General features: G+C 45.1%; 1 protein-coding gene across 1 annotated transcript in view; it reads right to left on the reverse strand.

The window, feature by feature from the left end:
• Positions 1-17,857, reverse strand: part of SPTBN1 (spectrin beta, non-erythrocytic 1) — a 155,406-nt gene that overhangs the window by 120,738 nt on the left and 16,811 nt on the right. The window contains exon 2 of the mRNA XM_083175223.1: positions 4,358-4,542. Coding sequence (XP_083031349.1) covers positions 4,358-4,499 — 142 coding nt within the window. The 5' untranslated portion in view covers positions 4,500-4,542. The remainder of the gene's footprint in view (positions 1-4,357; positions 4,543-17,857) is intronic.

A 17,857-nucleotide genomic window follows, 5' to 3' on the forward strand; every position in this document is an offset into this window, starting at 1 on the left:
ACAGTGCGTGCCGTAATTGTCATTACGACAGAAGATATAATGGGCATAATCCTAGTGCAGTGTGTGATTATTTTATATGTTTTTTTTTTTTTTTTTTTTCGAATATAAAATGTGCCCTCCCAATTGAAAAAAAGTGCCCTGTCTGGTGGTCAGCACCCTGCCCTAAAAAATCCTACTGAACACTATCAATGTGCGTATGGCCAGCGATGAAAAAATTATCAGGATTTTATCGCAGAGCGGCCTCGCGCATGCGTACTACGGGCCGTACGTAAGCGCATTATATCAATAATTGTCTTGCCTGCAAAAATCGCAGCCATGTCGGGAATTGAATGCACCCCAAGTAGTCACATTACACAGTATGAACGATGCCGTATCAACCACCAGTACATATGTTCTGCTGTGCGATGGGGCTGTGAACTTAAGACTCATTTTCACCAGCGAGAGATGCAGAGTCTCACAGCGTGTGCACAACGCGGTTAATAATTCATATATATATATTGAGTATTTGTCTCATATCTTGTTTCCACAAGAAGTACTCCGCCCGTGCAAAATCTTCTCACCACTCCCTGCAAACAGAGGCACCTGGGGTCACAGGGTCGTGCACCGCAGTGCGGTAGTGCAGTAGTACAGTGCTGCATATATTAGGTTCAGGATGGGACTTAGAGGTGCATTAAAGCTCAGATTGATCTCCCCTTATAATAGATGGTTGTTCACTAATACCCCTTTCAAACCAGCCACCCGGCATTTTTAAGTGCCGGGTAATTTTGCCAGGTGCAGCCGGACTCCAATCACATTAAAGCTTTTCAACCCGGTAATTTGCCGCAAAACCCGGGTTTTTTGGTGGTGTGAAAGGGTCAACACGAGTCTTCAATCACCTGGTCAAGAGCAGGGTTGGAGTGCCGGGATTTAAGACCCGTGTTGACCCTTTCACACCACCAAAAAACCCAGGTTCCCCGGCAAATTATCGGGTTGAAAAGCTTTAACCCGGTAATTTGTTTTGTGAATGGGGTATTAGTTTGTGTCAAGCTGCTCAGCATTAACTATGTGTTACCCATACGCTCGGGTTAAGATGTATCAAACAGGTGAAGCAGTTGGATCATTGCAACCAATCAGCCCTTAGCTATGTACATTCTATAAGAGGAGAGCCAGAACCTTATTGGTTGCTTCAGGGTCATTCCCCAAATGTCCTCTAGAGAAGGTTTCATCCATCTCCCCCATAAGCACCTCTGGTTGGCGGCATAGGGATTCGTCTCTGCCCTTTGAGACATGAACCGTGCATACACGGTGCGATTCTGGCCATTGGTTTTCACTATAAAGTGAAAATTGAATAGAAAGTTTGTCAGAATCGAACAGTGTTCAGCCCCATTCCATACCGATGCGCGCCCCTGTTTAGTCATTGTGGAATAGAAAACTAGAGAGTGCAGGAAAGTCTATCTGGCCCATCTCACGCCTGTAGAATGTGTTTGGCCTAGAACCACATTACAAGATAGTTTACATCTAAAGTGCAGGTTAAGCCGCGTACACACGGGGCGACGGGTGCAGGGAGCTGAGTGACTGGCTGAAGCACACCTGCGATGCACCAGCAACCTGTGGTCTCTGGTGAGAGAACACTGGCATTCACTACATTTTGACTTCATGCAGTCAAGATCTAGTCAGGCTAAAAACACGGGGGAGGACCGCGCATTGCCATCGCTGTGGGGTATACACATGGGGCAATGTGTGGTTATTTATAAGCTATCAGATAACTTACAAATACCCCCCAAATTACCCCATGTGTATGGGCCTTTGGTCAATATCTGGATCGAATTTGTGCATGCCACCAGAGTTATGTTGCCCAATCCCTTGCTACCTCTCTGTAAAGCCCCCTACACACAAGGTGACTGCAGGCCGCGCAGGGCGACGTACTGAAGCATGGATATTGTTTATAGGCAAAACCCTGTAATCTAGCAGGACAGACAGTGCAAGCACTGGGGGCCAGATGCACTAAGTTTCAAAAGTGATCAAATGGAGAATGATAAAAAACCAACCAATCAGCTCCTGTCTGACATTTTTCAAACTCAGCCTGTGACATGGCAGGTAGGAGCTGATTGGCTGGCTGTTTATCACTCTCCACTTTATCACTTTTGAAGCTCAGTGCATCTGGCCCTGTATCTCTGCAGGCGATAGCAGCACGCTGGACCACTCAGCGCTTAATTTCTAAGCGTTCTAGTCAGACTGCTTAGAAATGGGGGTGAATCGCCCCATGTGTATGCCCCTTAACATTATTATAGTGTAGAATTGCACTGCTCCACACGGGACATGAAAGCCTTGTATGGATCAGGCCTAGATACATGGACCTCACAAAGCTCCCAGTAGTAGCACTGTACATCCTCGCTTGCCACGTCTTCCCATATCCTTGCCTGGCATTAGGAGAGTTAACAATATATAGGAAGCGTAGAAAGCAGAAGAGGGCGAAACGACAGCCACACTGCGCCTCCCAGTCCCGAGATCCTCTGGCCAAAGTTCACTTTGACAGAGTTCTCCACCCTCAGCTGTATGGTTCTGCAGTCCTCCTGACGGGCACGCCTGGGGTAGGGGGTTATAGTACATTCAGTCCTGCACTGGGCACCCAGAGGGTTAACTACACAAAGCTGTCATGATCTAACCACACAACTGCCTGTATCGTAGATTTCAACCATCTGAATCATGTGCTTCCAGTTATTCGGTTGCTTATCTGCTACAGTAGAAGAAAGAAACAAAACACAGAGAACATCTAGAATATGATGACATTCTATTCATGGTATTTGTAACAGCAGACACACAAGATAGTATCAGCCGGGGCAATCAGTGGGGCGATAAGCTGCACAGGGCGTATGCTGCAGTAGTTGGGTGATAGACTGTACAGGACACTCAAAATAATAAAAAAACATTATATATTTAAATTATTTTTTTTTTTAACCACAAAAGTCTGGTTTGGCCCACATTTTATTTATTTATTTTTGTGGTTGCGGCCGACAAGCTGGCATGGGAAACTAATTTTGCTGACCTGGTCATTGTGGATGCCCTCTGGCGTCACACTGAACCCAGCAGTTCTTGGGCATCAGACTGCCAGTTGTTATGCTCACTGGTCAAGTCTGTAATACCCCTTTCACACCACAAAAATAAATGGGGCCGATGCAGAGTCGGCGTGCGGTGTGAAAGGGCCATTTAGAATATTCACTTCTATGGAGACGGCAGCAGCGTCACCTCAGTGCTGCCTCCACCCCCTCCTGATGTGCTGCCGCTCCGCCCTGCCCCCCGGATGACATCAGCGACCTGACAATAAGCTGAGTCGCTGTGAGCGGCTAAACACTGTAAATGCTGGGTCGTTCCCGGGACAGACCAGTATCCAAATCCCGGGTGCGACCCAGCATTCGCTATGTGAAAGGGGTATTACGGCGGATGGCATCAGCAGGTTGTGGGTGTTTGGGGGTTGTAGTGTGCGATGGAAGCTTATGAGACGTGTGCAAGATGTTTGCCTGGAATCTGGATTAGATGCATTTGCTACAAGTCACGCTGATGTGGTCACACTGTACCCAAAAGGGGGGAGAGAAAATTTGACGGCAGATAAGAACCACATCTAGCCTACCACAGTACTTACACACTAGGGATTTTTTTTGTTTGTTTTTTTGTGAGCAAATTAACCGATTGTTTTGGAGTGTGGGAGGAAACCAGCGCACCCTGAGAAAATCCATGCAAGTACAGAGGAAACCTACGCAAACATCACACCGTACGGGCCATAGAGGGATAAGAACCCGCAACCTCTGTCCTATGAGGCAGTAAAGCTAATTATTCCGCCATCAGCTCCAGGTCGGAACAATGGTGTACAATGAAACCCGCACTACTACAACCAGGCAGCAGAAACACGTCCGCTAATAATTAAACAAGAAATCCAGTTACCCAAATATCAGGTAATAAAACAAAAACATTTAAAGTCAATTTCTGCCCCAAAGTATTACAGGCGACACAAGGACAATGCACAATAACCCATGAAGTGCTTAACATATATACCCATGACTTCTGTATCGCTAGCTTTGTCCAATTAGATTGTAAGCTCTTGCTAACAGTTATGTTGCTACAGTATATGCTAATCAATGTATGCTTGCATTATATCCTCACTATGATACATTGTAAATAAGATTCGGGATAGCCAAGAGAAACAGTCATTAAAACAAGAATGGGGGTAAATGCATGAAGGTTGGTACAAGGTGATCATGCTTCAGCCAATCAGATCTTACCTGTCAATTTACATATTGCGTCTGATTGGCTAGTGCATTACCACCTTGCACATAAGGACGAGCGGCATCATATCCAGTCAGTAGAGGAGTGTGTGACGTACCTGCTAACGCCTTGATGCGGGATCTCTCAAACAGTCGAGCAGAACTATTCTCGTTGTCCCACTCGTCGTCCCAGCGATTGTTGACATCGCTGTACTGCTGCTGTATCTCAATGTGATCATAGTCTGTCGTGACCGCCGTCATTCTGGACCTCCCTAACCTCTCATCAGCTACAGGTCACCGAGAACTGCAAAGGCAAATACAGAGAGATGTAGTTACAGGCGGCGACACTCCGGAATAATCCCCGTCATCTGGAACACTTCGGCTCCACTACGCCCAGCAGGAATGACAAAAATACCCAATTTTCTAAGCATGCTTAAGACGCCTCCTGCCATTAGGAGGAGGAACGCTGAACCCTTCTCGACCCAGAAACTTCAAAAGAGATTCAAATTCAATTATGCTGCTGGTCATTCAATTACTGCAGCAAGTTGTGGAAGAACTTCTTTTAATTGCTCGTTGCCATTTTTAGCCTTCCCACCAAGGACACATTATTACTACATTTCCAAATTGTTCTATACAGCACAATGAGAGGACGTAGGAAGGACACGCACACTTTCCCACCATTACCTTACTATATTGATGTATATACTACATTATGACACTTTAACATACATAGGGCCAGATGCACTAAGCTTCAAAAGTGATAAAATGGAGAGTGATAAATAACCAACCAATCAGCTCCTGCTGACATTTTTCATACACAGCCTGTGTCTACTAGCGCTACTAGTTCCCATCCGCTGCAGGGACCCCCCGTCGATTACTTCGCATTCGCCGAACGGACCCCCGCCGCACACTGCCCACATGAGCATTGCTGCCACTGAGTGGACAGGTCTTGCGACATTATATACAATATGACCACATTGCTTGGCTGTTAAAAATGCACTTATAATATCATAAAGGGCGGGCATATTAGCTGCCATACACTGCCCGGACTGCTGCGAGCTGCGTGGTACCAGGGGGGGGGGGGGGGTTGGTTGTAGGCCAGGTACCAGGGGAGAGGGTAGGGGGGGGGCAAGACAGGTACCAGGGGAGGACCAGTGAGGGATCTTAAATACCGTTTAAGACCCTTTCTCACTGCCAAAAAAACGGCTCTTAAACGGGTAGGACCCTGCTTTTTTACCTGTTTAACAAATACCGGTATTTTTTAAATGGGTGAAGCTTTCCCACTGCAGCTCTACCCGTTTAAAAAGGTTAAAAAAACGGCAATTTACCGTTTAAGAGCTGCAGTGGTAAAGGGTTATGAGGCGTAGAAGTGAAATAATTCCATGTAGCACATACAGTGTGAGTGTTCTACACGCTGTGACCACTGGGTGGCACTGTTGCAGGTGCCACTTCCAATTGACAAAACACAAATAAATAGGCTTTTGCCACTTTGACATGCGTGGGGACTTGGGAACATCATTTCCAAGTGTCTCAGCAGCAATTATAAAGCGGAAGAGGTGACTATGAAACCCTGGAAGAAAACCCATTAGTTACCAGTGCCAGGACACGCCTAAGGAGAGCGTCCTTGTAACCACTTACATTTATAGCCACAGGATTTAGCCCAAGATTTACAACTGGCTTCCAAGCAGCAGCCATTATGTTCGGCCTGTTTAAGCCAACATCTTTCTACGGGGACAACAACAGCACAACAAATCTTCGGGAACATAAGAGCGCGTTTAACGACTCTGTTCCGTAATGATTCTATTCTATATTTTCTGCGCAATGTGTCCAGACCTCAGGATAATGCAAATCACAGGATGCCAATTATTCACAATGTTAAGAGTTGGTTTCCCTTCTTTCTTGGTTACCAAGGTGACTGGATTGTCCCTAGTAAATGCAACAGAACCCTTGGCATCCTCTTCCTCCAAACTGTCATTATTTATCTTCAGCCCCTCCACTTTCCCACCGCCTACAGAAATATAGCACGCCGCATAGTATCCACAGGAAGTATTCCCGGCAGTTACCATTGTTTTATTTGGATGTGGCGTAATGTGTATAAGAGTGATTTGATGGATGCTGTGGTGTGACTGGGAACTCTTTCCTCCTCCTTTAGGCTGGTCACTCTCACAGGCGATTGGACTCAGAAGCCAGGTAAGGCTGGTAGAAGAGAACAGGACTGGCATCCCATTGGAAGGTCTTCCTGATAAATGCAGTCAGGACTGTTAGTCCTACGGGTGGAAGCCCCTAACTCCGGGACTGTCCGTCCGATACAGCAATAGGTGACCGAGCGGCTGCCAGCATACTGAGCACAGACACTGGGGGAGGGACTACAGTCGTGCGGTCCCTAAATTAATTCTGCCACTGCTGGATGTGTACAAAGTGGCTGACCGATGCACAAAGGGTACTCCACTGACCACAATACACTCATTAAGTAAGTGAGCAGACTGTGGGGGAGATGTAATGTATGAAGCTTGGAGTGATCAAGTGGAAAGAGAAAGAACCAGCCAATCAGCTTCTCTCGGTAACGTTACAGGTTGTGTTTGAAAAATGACAAGAGATGATTGGCTGTTAGTTTTCTCCATCCACTTGATCACTCTCCGTGGCTTAGTACATCTGCCCTTAATGTAGGTCTAGATGTAGATTTTTGTAGGGTTTGGGAGAAAACAGAAGGAAAGGAACGCAGCACAAAAATAGCGAGACGATGCAGACTCTATACAGACAAGTCAATGGTTTGATTCCAACCAGGGCCCTGTTATGCGGTAACACTACTAAGCCCTGTGTAACTGTGCTGTACCAATACCCCATTGCATGCTTTTTTTTTGGGGGGGGGGGGGGTTTCTCTGCAAACCCCACCCTTTATTTCACATAGATTGTGTCCTCATATACTCATCCTCAATACGCCCTTTAAAGACTACAATAAATGCCTTGACGGAACTTTAACTGCACAGCAATTAGCTGTAGAAACGTGCAACGTCGCTGATTACACCACAGCGCAGCACTTTGTACACAGATCAGAATCCTTTGCAAACAGATGTACAAATGTTACAGGCTGAGCCGCCCAGGACCCGCCAGGCCGAGGGACTGTTTGGCGCAGCCGAAGAAGCCAGAGTATATGAGGGCACATCTGTATATACGTCCATTGCACGCCCGAAGGACTAGATCTGCAGCCACTTGTCCTCAAGTACAATCTATATAGTCACAGGTCCAATCTCAGAGTACAAACTGACCAACAGACTTTGAGGCATTTAATCTACAATGATTCATTTTACAGGACGCTCCTGAGAGGCGCATGTGCAGCACAAGTAGGAAGTGTAAAGGAAAAGGGACAACTTTGACAGAAGGGCAGAGTTTGCAGGCCAGTAACAACAGTCCCTCCATTGTTTCCAATGGACTTCAGCTACGTTTCCTCTGATGCCATGTCCGACAGACCGCGTACAATGCTGAACAGCACTACAGCCATCTACTCCACCCCGGATGACAGATATTGATTAAGGATTCATCTAGTTACTTTATACATGAGAACAGCTGAGCAAACACTGCAGGGAATGGATTTCATCTGATTACTGACTGCCTGCTACACGTAAATATCATGAATTCTGAAACACAAGTCCGTCGTACCGGCCAAAATCTGACACCTACGGTTACTTCACCGTCACCAATACCGGTTTCTCTCAAACAAGGTGAACTGGGTTTTATTAGGGCAGTGATGGCTAACCTTGACACTCCAGCTGTTGTTGAACTACACATCCCAGCATGCTGTGTAGGGATCATTAGGAAAAACTTGTGTCGACCACTAACATGTCCACCTTTTGCTTGTGCCAGCCGATTGTCTATGGATCAATAGTGATCGAATTCTTGACTGCCGACCCAGACACTGTTGACGACTATCGGTCTCCTTTACCTCTAAGTAACGTGTAACCAGGCAGCGGGCGTGGAACGGGCTGTTACTGCGTACTTGCCGCTAGACTGGCATTGTATTCATTGATGTAAGTTACTAAGTTAGGAGGTGGGATGTGTTTTCATAAAAATATAGGAGAGTGCAGTTGGCAACTATGTCACTGTTTTTGGGGAAATATGCATTAAGAAATACTCGAGAATGAAGTGACAATGTAAGTAATGTAACCGGCAGCACGGATGGTGTAATGGTTAGCATTACTGCCTCACTTAGGTCATGTGTTCCATTCCCACCGTGCCCCTCACTGTGCGGAGTTTGTATATTCGGAAAATCGTCTATGGAGACATTAGCCATGATCCAGAAAGTGCTTGGGGGTGAAAGCCCATCAAAAGCTGCTGTTTCATGACAATGCACCAAGCCACACCAGCTTCATAATCACCGACTATCTGGCCTGGAACGGCATCGCAACGCTTGCCCAGCCCACCTACAGTCCCGATCTGGCCCTGGCAGACGGTGTCCTTTGAGTGAAGACAGCCCTCAAAGGACACCGCCATGGGACTGTAGCAGAGGTGAAAGCGGCTTTGACGCGCTGCTTGAAAGACATTCCGGAAAAGGACTTTCGGGGCGCCTTCCAAGCTTGAACAACTCGTTGGCAGAAGTGTCGACGCACAAGGGTCTAATTTTGAAGAATTTTAATTGTTTGGACCGATATCTTCAATAAATATTTTTTCCCAAATTTGGTCTCATTACTTTTTATACAAACCCTGTACAATAGCTAAGCTCTAATAGCGAAGCTGAAATACAGACCGCACTGTGCTAAAAACACCACAGTGGTGAACGCAATCCACCATACAGAACTGAGCACAACTCATGGGTAAGGTGACTCTCTGCAGACAATCGGAGGTATGTAAATACTGTCAACTAATAGGTTTGTCCACTTTGATGCATTAATCACTTTTTGCTATTTTGACTGCTGCCTGGGAAAAAAAAAAACTACAACTACATCCTCAAAAACAAAAATGAGTAATCCGTAACTTTCTAGGAAAATTACTTAACAAAGTTATATGACAGCACAGGACATTAGGCAAGGTTTCACACGTGAATGCTGCCACCTACTGGCAATTAATAATACTGCATCTTGTAGCATGGAAAAAGGCCAATTTGGAATTTCACCATTTCATGCAGGTGAACCGATGGGCCATGTAAAGCGTACCCATGTCCTATAGCCAGTAGAGGCAGCCATTTTGTGGAATCTAGGTGCGATCAGTTTTGCACCTGATGGTAAGTTTGCCAAGCGGCTTCTTTTTTCCCAACCACAGGAAGGTCCGTCGCCGCTGTAATTAATAATCGCGTAATCACCAATTTCTCCTGCAGTCCCTGGATTTCTGCTTTGAGCGCACAAGGCCATAACAAAACGCTGTAAATTTTAACAATAAAAAAGTAAAAAAATTACACATTTTGGAGGTAAAAAAAAAGGAATCCTCAGAATGGTGCTATGGGTACTTCTTAGATGCTGACCAGTATTCAGACTATTCTGCAGTTCCATACCGCAAACGCGTGACTTTTTTGGAACACGCAATACATCAATGACATTGACTCAAAGGCTGCATGACCGACAATATTGGCTCAGGCCTGTGTGCTGCTACCTGCAGTGCTGTATACGCCCAGCAGGGATAGTTACACCAAGTACAACAACTGACGTAAATCACAATTCCATGACAATACATTTCCCAACACACGATTAAGGTATAAGACGAGGAGGTATTAAGCCGAGAATGCCTGGGAATAATCACACGCGTGAGCCGGCCACATTCTGCCTCACAATAGAATGTACAGGATAGAACACGACAATCCCCTGCCAGTGTAATGACAATGATGACCTCACCTTTCCAATACAAATACCCAGAAGACTACAATGGGATCTAGCAGCAGCCTCCCTTAGGGATACCGGCAGGAGTACTGGTAAACAACATACTGCTGCCGCGAGTGGGTGAGAAACAGCAGTACGTACACCATAAATATAGACTGCGTATATTAACGGAGGATACAGGCCAATAAGTCACATTTGATATACGGCCAGTACATTCATAAACCGAAACATAAATGACAAACACATACGGCCAGATGTATTAAGCTTCAAAAAGTGATAAAGTAATGTGTGATAAACAACCAATCAGCTCCTACCTGTCATTTTTCAAACCTAACCCACTTTCCACTGATTTTTGCAGAACTTGTCGCTTAGGAACCTTTATCCCTACACAGTAACAATCCAGATATCCGGACCAGTTTTTGGGACAAAATAGGGCACACCCTAATCTTTCCAGGCGACACCCGTACACGAGCTGCGTGGCTGCCAAAATCTGTGAACATTGGCGGATGTGTTGCAGCTATTTTATGCTATTTCTATAAATGCCACCAGCATGTCCTAGACCAGCGCACGCACTACAGATAAACTGCCCGTTACAGGCATACAGCTGCATAATGCATTAGCAGGAGACAAACAAACCACTTAGTGCCGGCTAAAGTGACTCAGTCGATAAAACCACGTTAGACGCCGCCAGTAACTACGGGCATCACAGTCAAGAAAAACGTAACTATATAAATGGATTACAGCAAAATAGCGGGGCTTTCTTGTGAGAGCAATCTTATATAAAGTGGAAATAAAACGTACAGGCGTGCAAGGTTGTGTTCACAACACATATATACCAAGGATACCCTGTATTGGAATTAAATGTCAGTTGCATTTCACCCAACAAACCTGAGAGGGGACGAGCAATGGGGGACGATAGGACGCCTATACTAAATTGTAGAGCGATAAATTGTTTGCGGACTATTAAAGTGAATTCATCAAAATAGGTGTGAAAATTGCCAAGTAAACATTTGTATTAATCATAACTGTAATGTTTACATTCTAAATATACATTTTATTTTTTTTACATAATGTCATATTTGAATTTATATAACAAATGTGAGCGATGCTGGCATTTTGTCCGCAGTATTGAACTACATTTATCTATGAGTACATTTCTGTCTAAAATACAGACAAGACCTATTCAATCATTATTCGTTACTCAGTAATATTTATTCATTTATTTCAAAATCAGAGATGCTTGGAAATGACCCGATATATGCAATTTTGTAAATTCGACTTAGAATTTTAGCCCCCCAAAAAAGAGAATTTGAAACAGTTCAGCCACTTTGCGTGGCTAAACCTGGAGCTGGCGTCAAATTCCAATGAGCAACAACTGAATAGCTCCGATAAATGCCCATTGCCATAGACGTCCAGCAGGTGGCACCTGAAACAATTCAATCGGCCCTACACTATTTTTGTTACTCTTCATACGTACTTTCATGTTTATTTTGCCGTCACTTGGGACTGACTGGTTCCCCATATGCGGTGCATTCTTTGGTGATACCAACATAGGTTTAGTTTAAATAAAAATATATCCCACCCTACTGATACTATCAGGAAAGCCTCATTCTACGAGAGTCTTACCTCTTCCTCCTTAGGTCTCCCCCTCAATTGCCACCTTGTTTCTGGTGGAAATGCTCCTGACCATTATGTTTTGGACATACCTCCAAACATTATCTGGGCTAAATGAGGGCAAAATAAGCCCCACTTGAAAGGTACAAACCACAGCCCCAATTCGTTACCCAACCGCACACAGTTTTCGTCAAAAACACCAGCACTTCTGTGGTCCACAAATCAGGTCAGTAGTGTGGTACGCAACTGAAAAACACCATCAAAATATTCTCCTATGCTAGGACGAAAACAGAGAAGAGCTTCAGCCTGTGATAGCACCAGCCAATCAACTAAACTATTTTTTTTCAAACACAGCTGATTGGCTGGTGCTGTGATCGCCTTCCACTTTATCACTTCAACAGCCTTAATACATCCGCCCCTTAGTTACATTATCTCCTTATTACCAAGTAACACTCTACGCCAGTCAATATGGCCCTTTTGTCATACTCCATCCACAAAACAATTTAGCAAAGCAGGTCCCTGTTCGTTTTGAAAGACTACCATACCCTACCGGCACTGTAGCTTCTGGCAATTTATTAAATCTTGGGGGAAGAAAATACGAACCCCTATATCCAGCATTTTGTCTCCGGTGGGACACAGCAGACGCCTTGTGTTGCCAGCTTTTCACCAACACAAATAAAGCTGCATATGAGTCCCTGATCTACAGAACCAATAAAAGGCTATATAGTTACGGCAGCACAAAAAAATTTGTGTAATTGTGGTTTATTTTTAAAATGTGTCTGAGATGCACTACTGAAATGAACATTCACATCTCTGCAGAATCATCACGATCTCAGAGAAAATATTGAAAACGCACCCAAATCCAGCCGCAGCAGCAAATACAAAAGCACTTTACCGTTTGTCTGGATGCAAAATTGGTTTATTGATTTTTCGTTTGGAAAAACTGACCTTGTATTACTGGAAATCACATGGCCATGAATGCGTCAATTTCCTTTTTTATGTATTTTTAATTTAGATGACAGTTTCACAATGGCCAAGTCGGCAATTAAAAGTTCAATTGGAACAGTAAGCACCTTTCTTCAAGATATTCCTCTTAAATAAGTAGTATCAGCACCCATTATCTTCACCGATACCACTTATCCCCTGGTATGACAGCGGCGGTGTGTGCTACATGACAGGTGCGCGATTATATCTACAGAACAGCACACCAATGTGCGGGGCAAGGTATGAACAGTCAGACACCTGCAGCTATCGATTTTGACCATCTGCCTTTGCCAGGAGCTTGCACAGTTCCTCTATCCACCACCTGCCCAGAGTCCAGAACAAGCATAGTCAATGTATCCACCACCTGCCCAGAGCCTGGAACTAGCACAGTGCCTGTATCCACCACCTGCTCAGAGCCTGGAACTAGCACAGTGCCTGTATCCACCACCTGCTCAGAGCCCAGAACTAGCACAGTACTTCTATCCACCACCTGCCCAGAGCCAAGAACTAGCACAGTACTTCTATCCACCACCTGCCCAGAGTCCGGAACTAGCAAAGTAAATGTATCCACCACCTGCCAAGAACTAGCACAGTAAATGTATCCACCACCTGCCCAGAACTAGCATCGTGCATGTATCCACCACCTGCTCAGAGCACAGAACTAGCACAGTACCTGTATCCACCACCTGCCCAGAGCCAAGAACTAGCACAGTACTTCTATGCACCACCTGCCCAGAGCCAATAACTAGCACAGTACCTGTATCCACCACCTGCCCAGAGCCAAGAACTAGCACAGTACTTCTATGCACCACCTGCCCAGAGCCAAGAACTAGCACAGTACCTGTATCCACCACCTGCCCAGAGTCCGGAACTAGCACAGTAAATGTATCCACCACCTGCCAAGAACTAGCACAGTGCATGTATCCACCACTTGCCCAGAGCCAGGAACTAGCACAGTATCTGTATCCACCACCTGCCCAGAGCCCAGAACTAGCACAGTGCATGTATCCACCACCTGCTCAGAGCCCAGAACTAGCACATTATCTGTATTCACAACCCGCCCAGAGCAAGGAACTAGCACAGTACCTGTATCCACCACTTGCCCAGAGGCCAGAACTAGCACAGTAAAAACCACCTGCCCAGAGCCGGGAACTAGCACAGTACCTGTATCCACCAAACGCCCAGAGTCCGGAACTAGCACATTATCTGTATCCACCACCTGCCCAGAGTCCGGAACTAGCACAGTAAAATGTATCCACCACCTGCCCAGAGCCAGGAACTAGCACAGTATCTGTATCTACCACCTGCCCAGAGCAATTTACATTAAAAAAAAAAAAAAGCTACATGACTTCTAACACAAATCGGGAGATCTACAAAGACATACACCTTCAGTGGCCTGGAGTGGAAGGAAATGCAAGGTTGGGGGGAATTTTGTTAAAAACAAGTGATTAAAAAAAAAAACACTGCACACAATGTCTTCTTTGATTAAGCCATATCTTTAGGCAGTATAGATACCTTTGAGCGAAAAAACATTGAGCCCAAAGTGTTGATTGGTTACCGAGGAGTCACCAATATATTATTCCTACCAGGACAATATCAAAATTAATGACTTGGCCGGAACGAAAAACTGAACTCACTAATAAAAACGTATAAATAAAAATACTGTACATTTACTAATAAATTGTATAAAAAGCCATCAACATTTGCTCATGCAGAAAGGGAACAAGCAATCAGCTGGCTAAAGGTCAGTAACCCAACAGCACCCAACTGCCCAGCAGACATAGCGTGAGGACAGTAACAATTCCTAACATACAGCAATCACGTATTGCATACCGCCCAGTCAGTCATGCAGCAAGTATGGAAATGAATGTTTATTTGTTATGCTCTTCTAGATAAAGCACGTACTGTAAGATGAAATCACACAGAAAGTCCTACTAATGATACAACGCTGTCCACCCCACCCATCCCAGGCTTTCTGGGGACAGGGTAAAAACCACGATGTAGACACTCAAAAACATTTTTATAATTAACCACACGGTGACAAATACAAGGGCTTATCTGTAAAAATTAATTTTGTTTTGCAAGAGCGGAGGTGTGACTCCTATGAAATCTAGCCGTCTAATTGGTGGACTGATGTCACATGTCCTCGAGGAGAAACATATTAGAGGGGGGGGGTGGACTGGTTTTAGGCAAGCTTAAATAATAGGAACACAACCTGTGATATTTAATGGTCTGCAGAGGGGTGCGTATGCTGCAGGTGGCCAAATGCACCACAGTGAATCCTGTGCATATTACTGGGTGCGCTGCTGAAAACGCAGTTTAGGCGACTGATGAGGACGACTCCTTGCAGGTATTTGCTCCCCACCTCAGGAGGGTGCATGCACAAATAATGGGCCGCACCTGCAGTATTCATACCTATTGGCGCACACATATCTTTAGACAGGAGCCTATGCACATCCCAAAAACAACTGACTAGCCCCCAAAAAGTGCACAAATCGCCATGAACAAAGAAAAAAATCTTTACTGCCTAGAGATAAAAAAAAACATCTTTGAAAAAATAAAATTAAAAATTTGTATATATCATTAGACCGATGTCTGAATCCCGACTGCCGGTACTCTGACAAGGGGGTGACTGCATCGAAGCACCTTGCGTGCTTGCTGTGCTCACCACAGGTTCCATTCGCCCTCTAGGAGGGTCGTGGACCCCCACAAGGGAGAATAGCCTCTGTAAGTTGGGATCCAGGTTATTCGACCCGCCAATTTGACCCATGTTATAAGAGAGGTTAAACCCAGGTTGCCCAGGGATGGCCCATAGGCCAATCAGGACATGGGGGAGCTTCATAGTCTGGGGGCCACAGCTGGCAGATAAAACTCAACATTTGCCAAGATTCGAGCCGTAATTAGCCCAGGATCAGATAAACCAACCCCTTACCTCCAGTAACGCTTTCTCCTATTACCCCAAATCTGGTCACAATGGTTATAGTGGAGACTAGCTTCCTCACCCATTGCCAAAAATGGGCTTTGATTTTAGAATGACTGCTAATTTTAGGTGCTAGGTTGCCTGTGGAACACTGCAAATGACAGGTCTGTCTGATCATGCAGATAATCCAGACTAAAGATACCGTTAGGTAGAGTTTTCCTGGCAAGTGTCTGAGGAATTCAACCTCTCGTGTTCAGAACTTTCCACTCTGTAATAGGTATGTGATGCCCTTCAGGTGGGCATCTGATAATACCAAAATCATCCGCAAGGATATGTTCCTGCCTAGGGGCATAATGAGGCTTATTATTGTAAAGACCAGTCAGGATCATTACTATGGTTATAAATTATGCAGGAGCAAAGCAAACTTTTTATATATACTTTTTATATATTTGTTTGTTGCTAGTAGAAACCTACTTTCCCATACTTAAGTCCCTGGAGACATGATGTTACTAGTACTCATTGTGCAAGACAGCAGTATACACCGATACATCTGATATACAGTAATATTGTCTTCTTGGATGTCCCAGCGCTTTCTAGTCTGAGCTGATCATCCTCCCGCCCTCCCTCATCTTCCACAATGTCACTTTCTATTGATGGAACTCCAATCTCCTCTAGCCACCAAGTACGCTGCCTTGGCGTCACTCTTTATTCCCCTTTCTCCTTTAAACCACACATTCAGCATCTCTCACAGTCCTGTCGTTTCCACCTCAGAGATATTTCCAGGCTCAGACCCTATATCACCCAGGATGCTACAAAGACCCTCATCCACTCACTGGTCATCTCCAGATTGGACTACTGTAATCTCCTACTTTCTGGCCTCCCTGTAAAACACCTCTCTCCACTCCAATCTATTCGCAATGCTGCTGTCCGGCTCATCTTCCTCTACAAATGTACTATGTCCACCTTCCCTCTCTTACAAGCCCTGCACTGGCTCCCCTTTCCCTTCAAAATACAATTCAAGCGCCTTACACTCACTTAGAAAGTCATCACCCATTCTTCTCTCACCTACATATCCGACCTGGTCTCTCTTTACACTCCCAGCCGCCCTCTCCGCTCCACAAACACACGTCACCTCTCCTGCAAACTGGTTACTTCCTCCCATTCCCACCTCCAGGACTTCGCCCATTGTGCTCTGTATCTCTGGGACTCTCTACCCCTCCCTATAAAAGTTTAAACAGGCTCTCAAGACCCGCTTCTTCATTAAATCTAACCATTTCTCATCGCAACGCTATAGAAACATAGAAACATAGAATTTGACGGCAGATAAGAACCACTTGGCCCATCTAGTCTGCCCCTTTTTTTAAACATGTTACCTCAAACCATATTTGATCCTTATTTTTTGTAAGGATATCAATATGCTTATCCCAAGCATGTTTAAATTGTACTACTGTATTTGCGTCTACCACCTCTGTTGGGAGGCTATTCCACTTAACTACTCTTTCTGTGAAAAAATTCTTCCTCGCATTTCCCCTGAATCTTCCTCCCTCTAGTTTCAGTGCATGTCCTCGTGTTCTGTTGCTCCTCTTCCTGTGAAGAATGTCTCCCACCTGTACCTTCCTCCCTCTAGTGTCAGTGCATGTCCCCGTGTTCTGCTGCTCCTCTTCCTGTGACTAATGTCTCCCACCTGTACCTTCCTCCCTCTAGTGTCAGTGCATGTCCTCGTGTTCTGCTGCTCCTCTTCCTGTGAAGAATGTCTCCCACCTGTACCTTCCTCCCTCTAGTGTCAGTGCATGTCCTCGTGTTCTGTTGCTCCTCTTCCTGTGAAGAATGTCTCGCACCTGTACCTTGTTAAAGCCCTTGATATATTTGAAAGTTTCTATCATGTCCCCCCTTTCCCTTCTCTGCTCTAAAGTATACATATTAAGATCTTTTAGTCTTTCCTGGTACGTTTTGTGATGTAGGCCATGCACCATTTTAGTTGCCCTTCTTTGTACAGTCTCTAATGTATTTATATCCTTCTGGAGATATGGCCTCCAGAACTGAACACAATACTCTAGGTGAGGTCGTACCAATGACCTATACTGTACAGTGGCATTATTACTTCTTTCTTTCTACTGCTGATACCTCTCCCTATGCAACCAAGCATCTGACTTGCCTTCTTCATTGCTTTGTTACATTGCCTACCTGCTTTTAAGTCCCCTGAAATAGTGACACCTAGATCCCTCTCTTCCTCAGTAGTTTCCATTATACGCTAACGCTATGTTTATGTTCTCTCCTACCCCTGCTGTGTCACCCCA

Source organism: Crinia signifera, chromosome 3 (genome assembly GCF_055691185.1).
Source record: "Crinia signifera chromosome 3, ASM5569118v1, whole genome shotgun sequence".
Classification (NCBI taxonomy): Eukaryota; Metazoa; Chordata; class Amphibia; order Anura; family Myobatrachidae; genus Crinia; species Crinia signifera.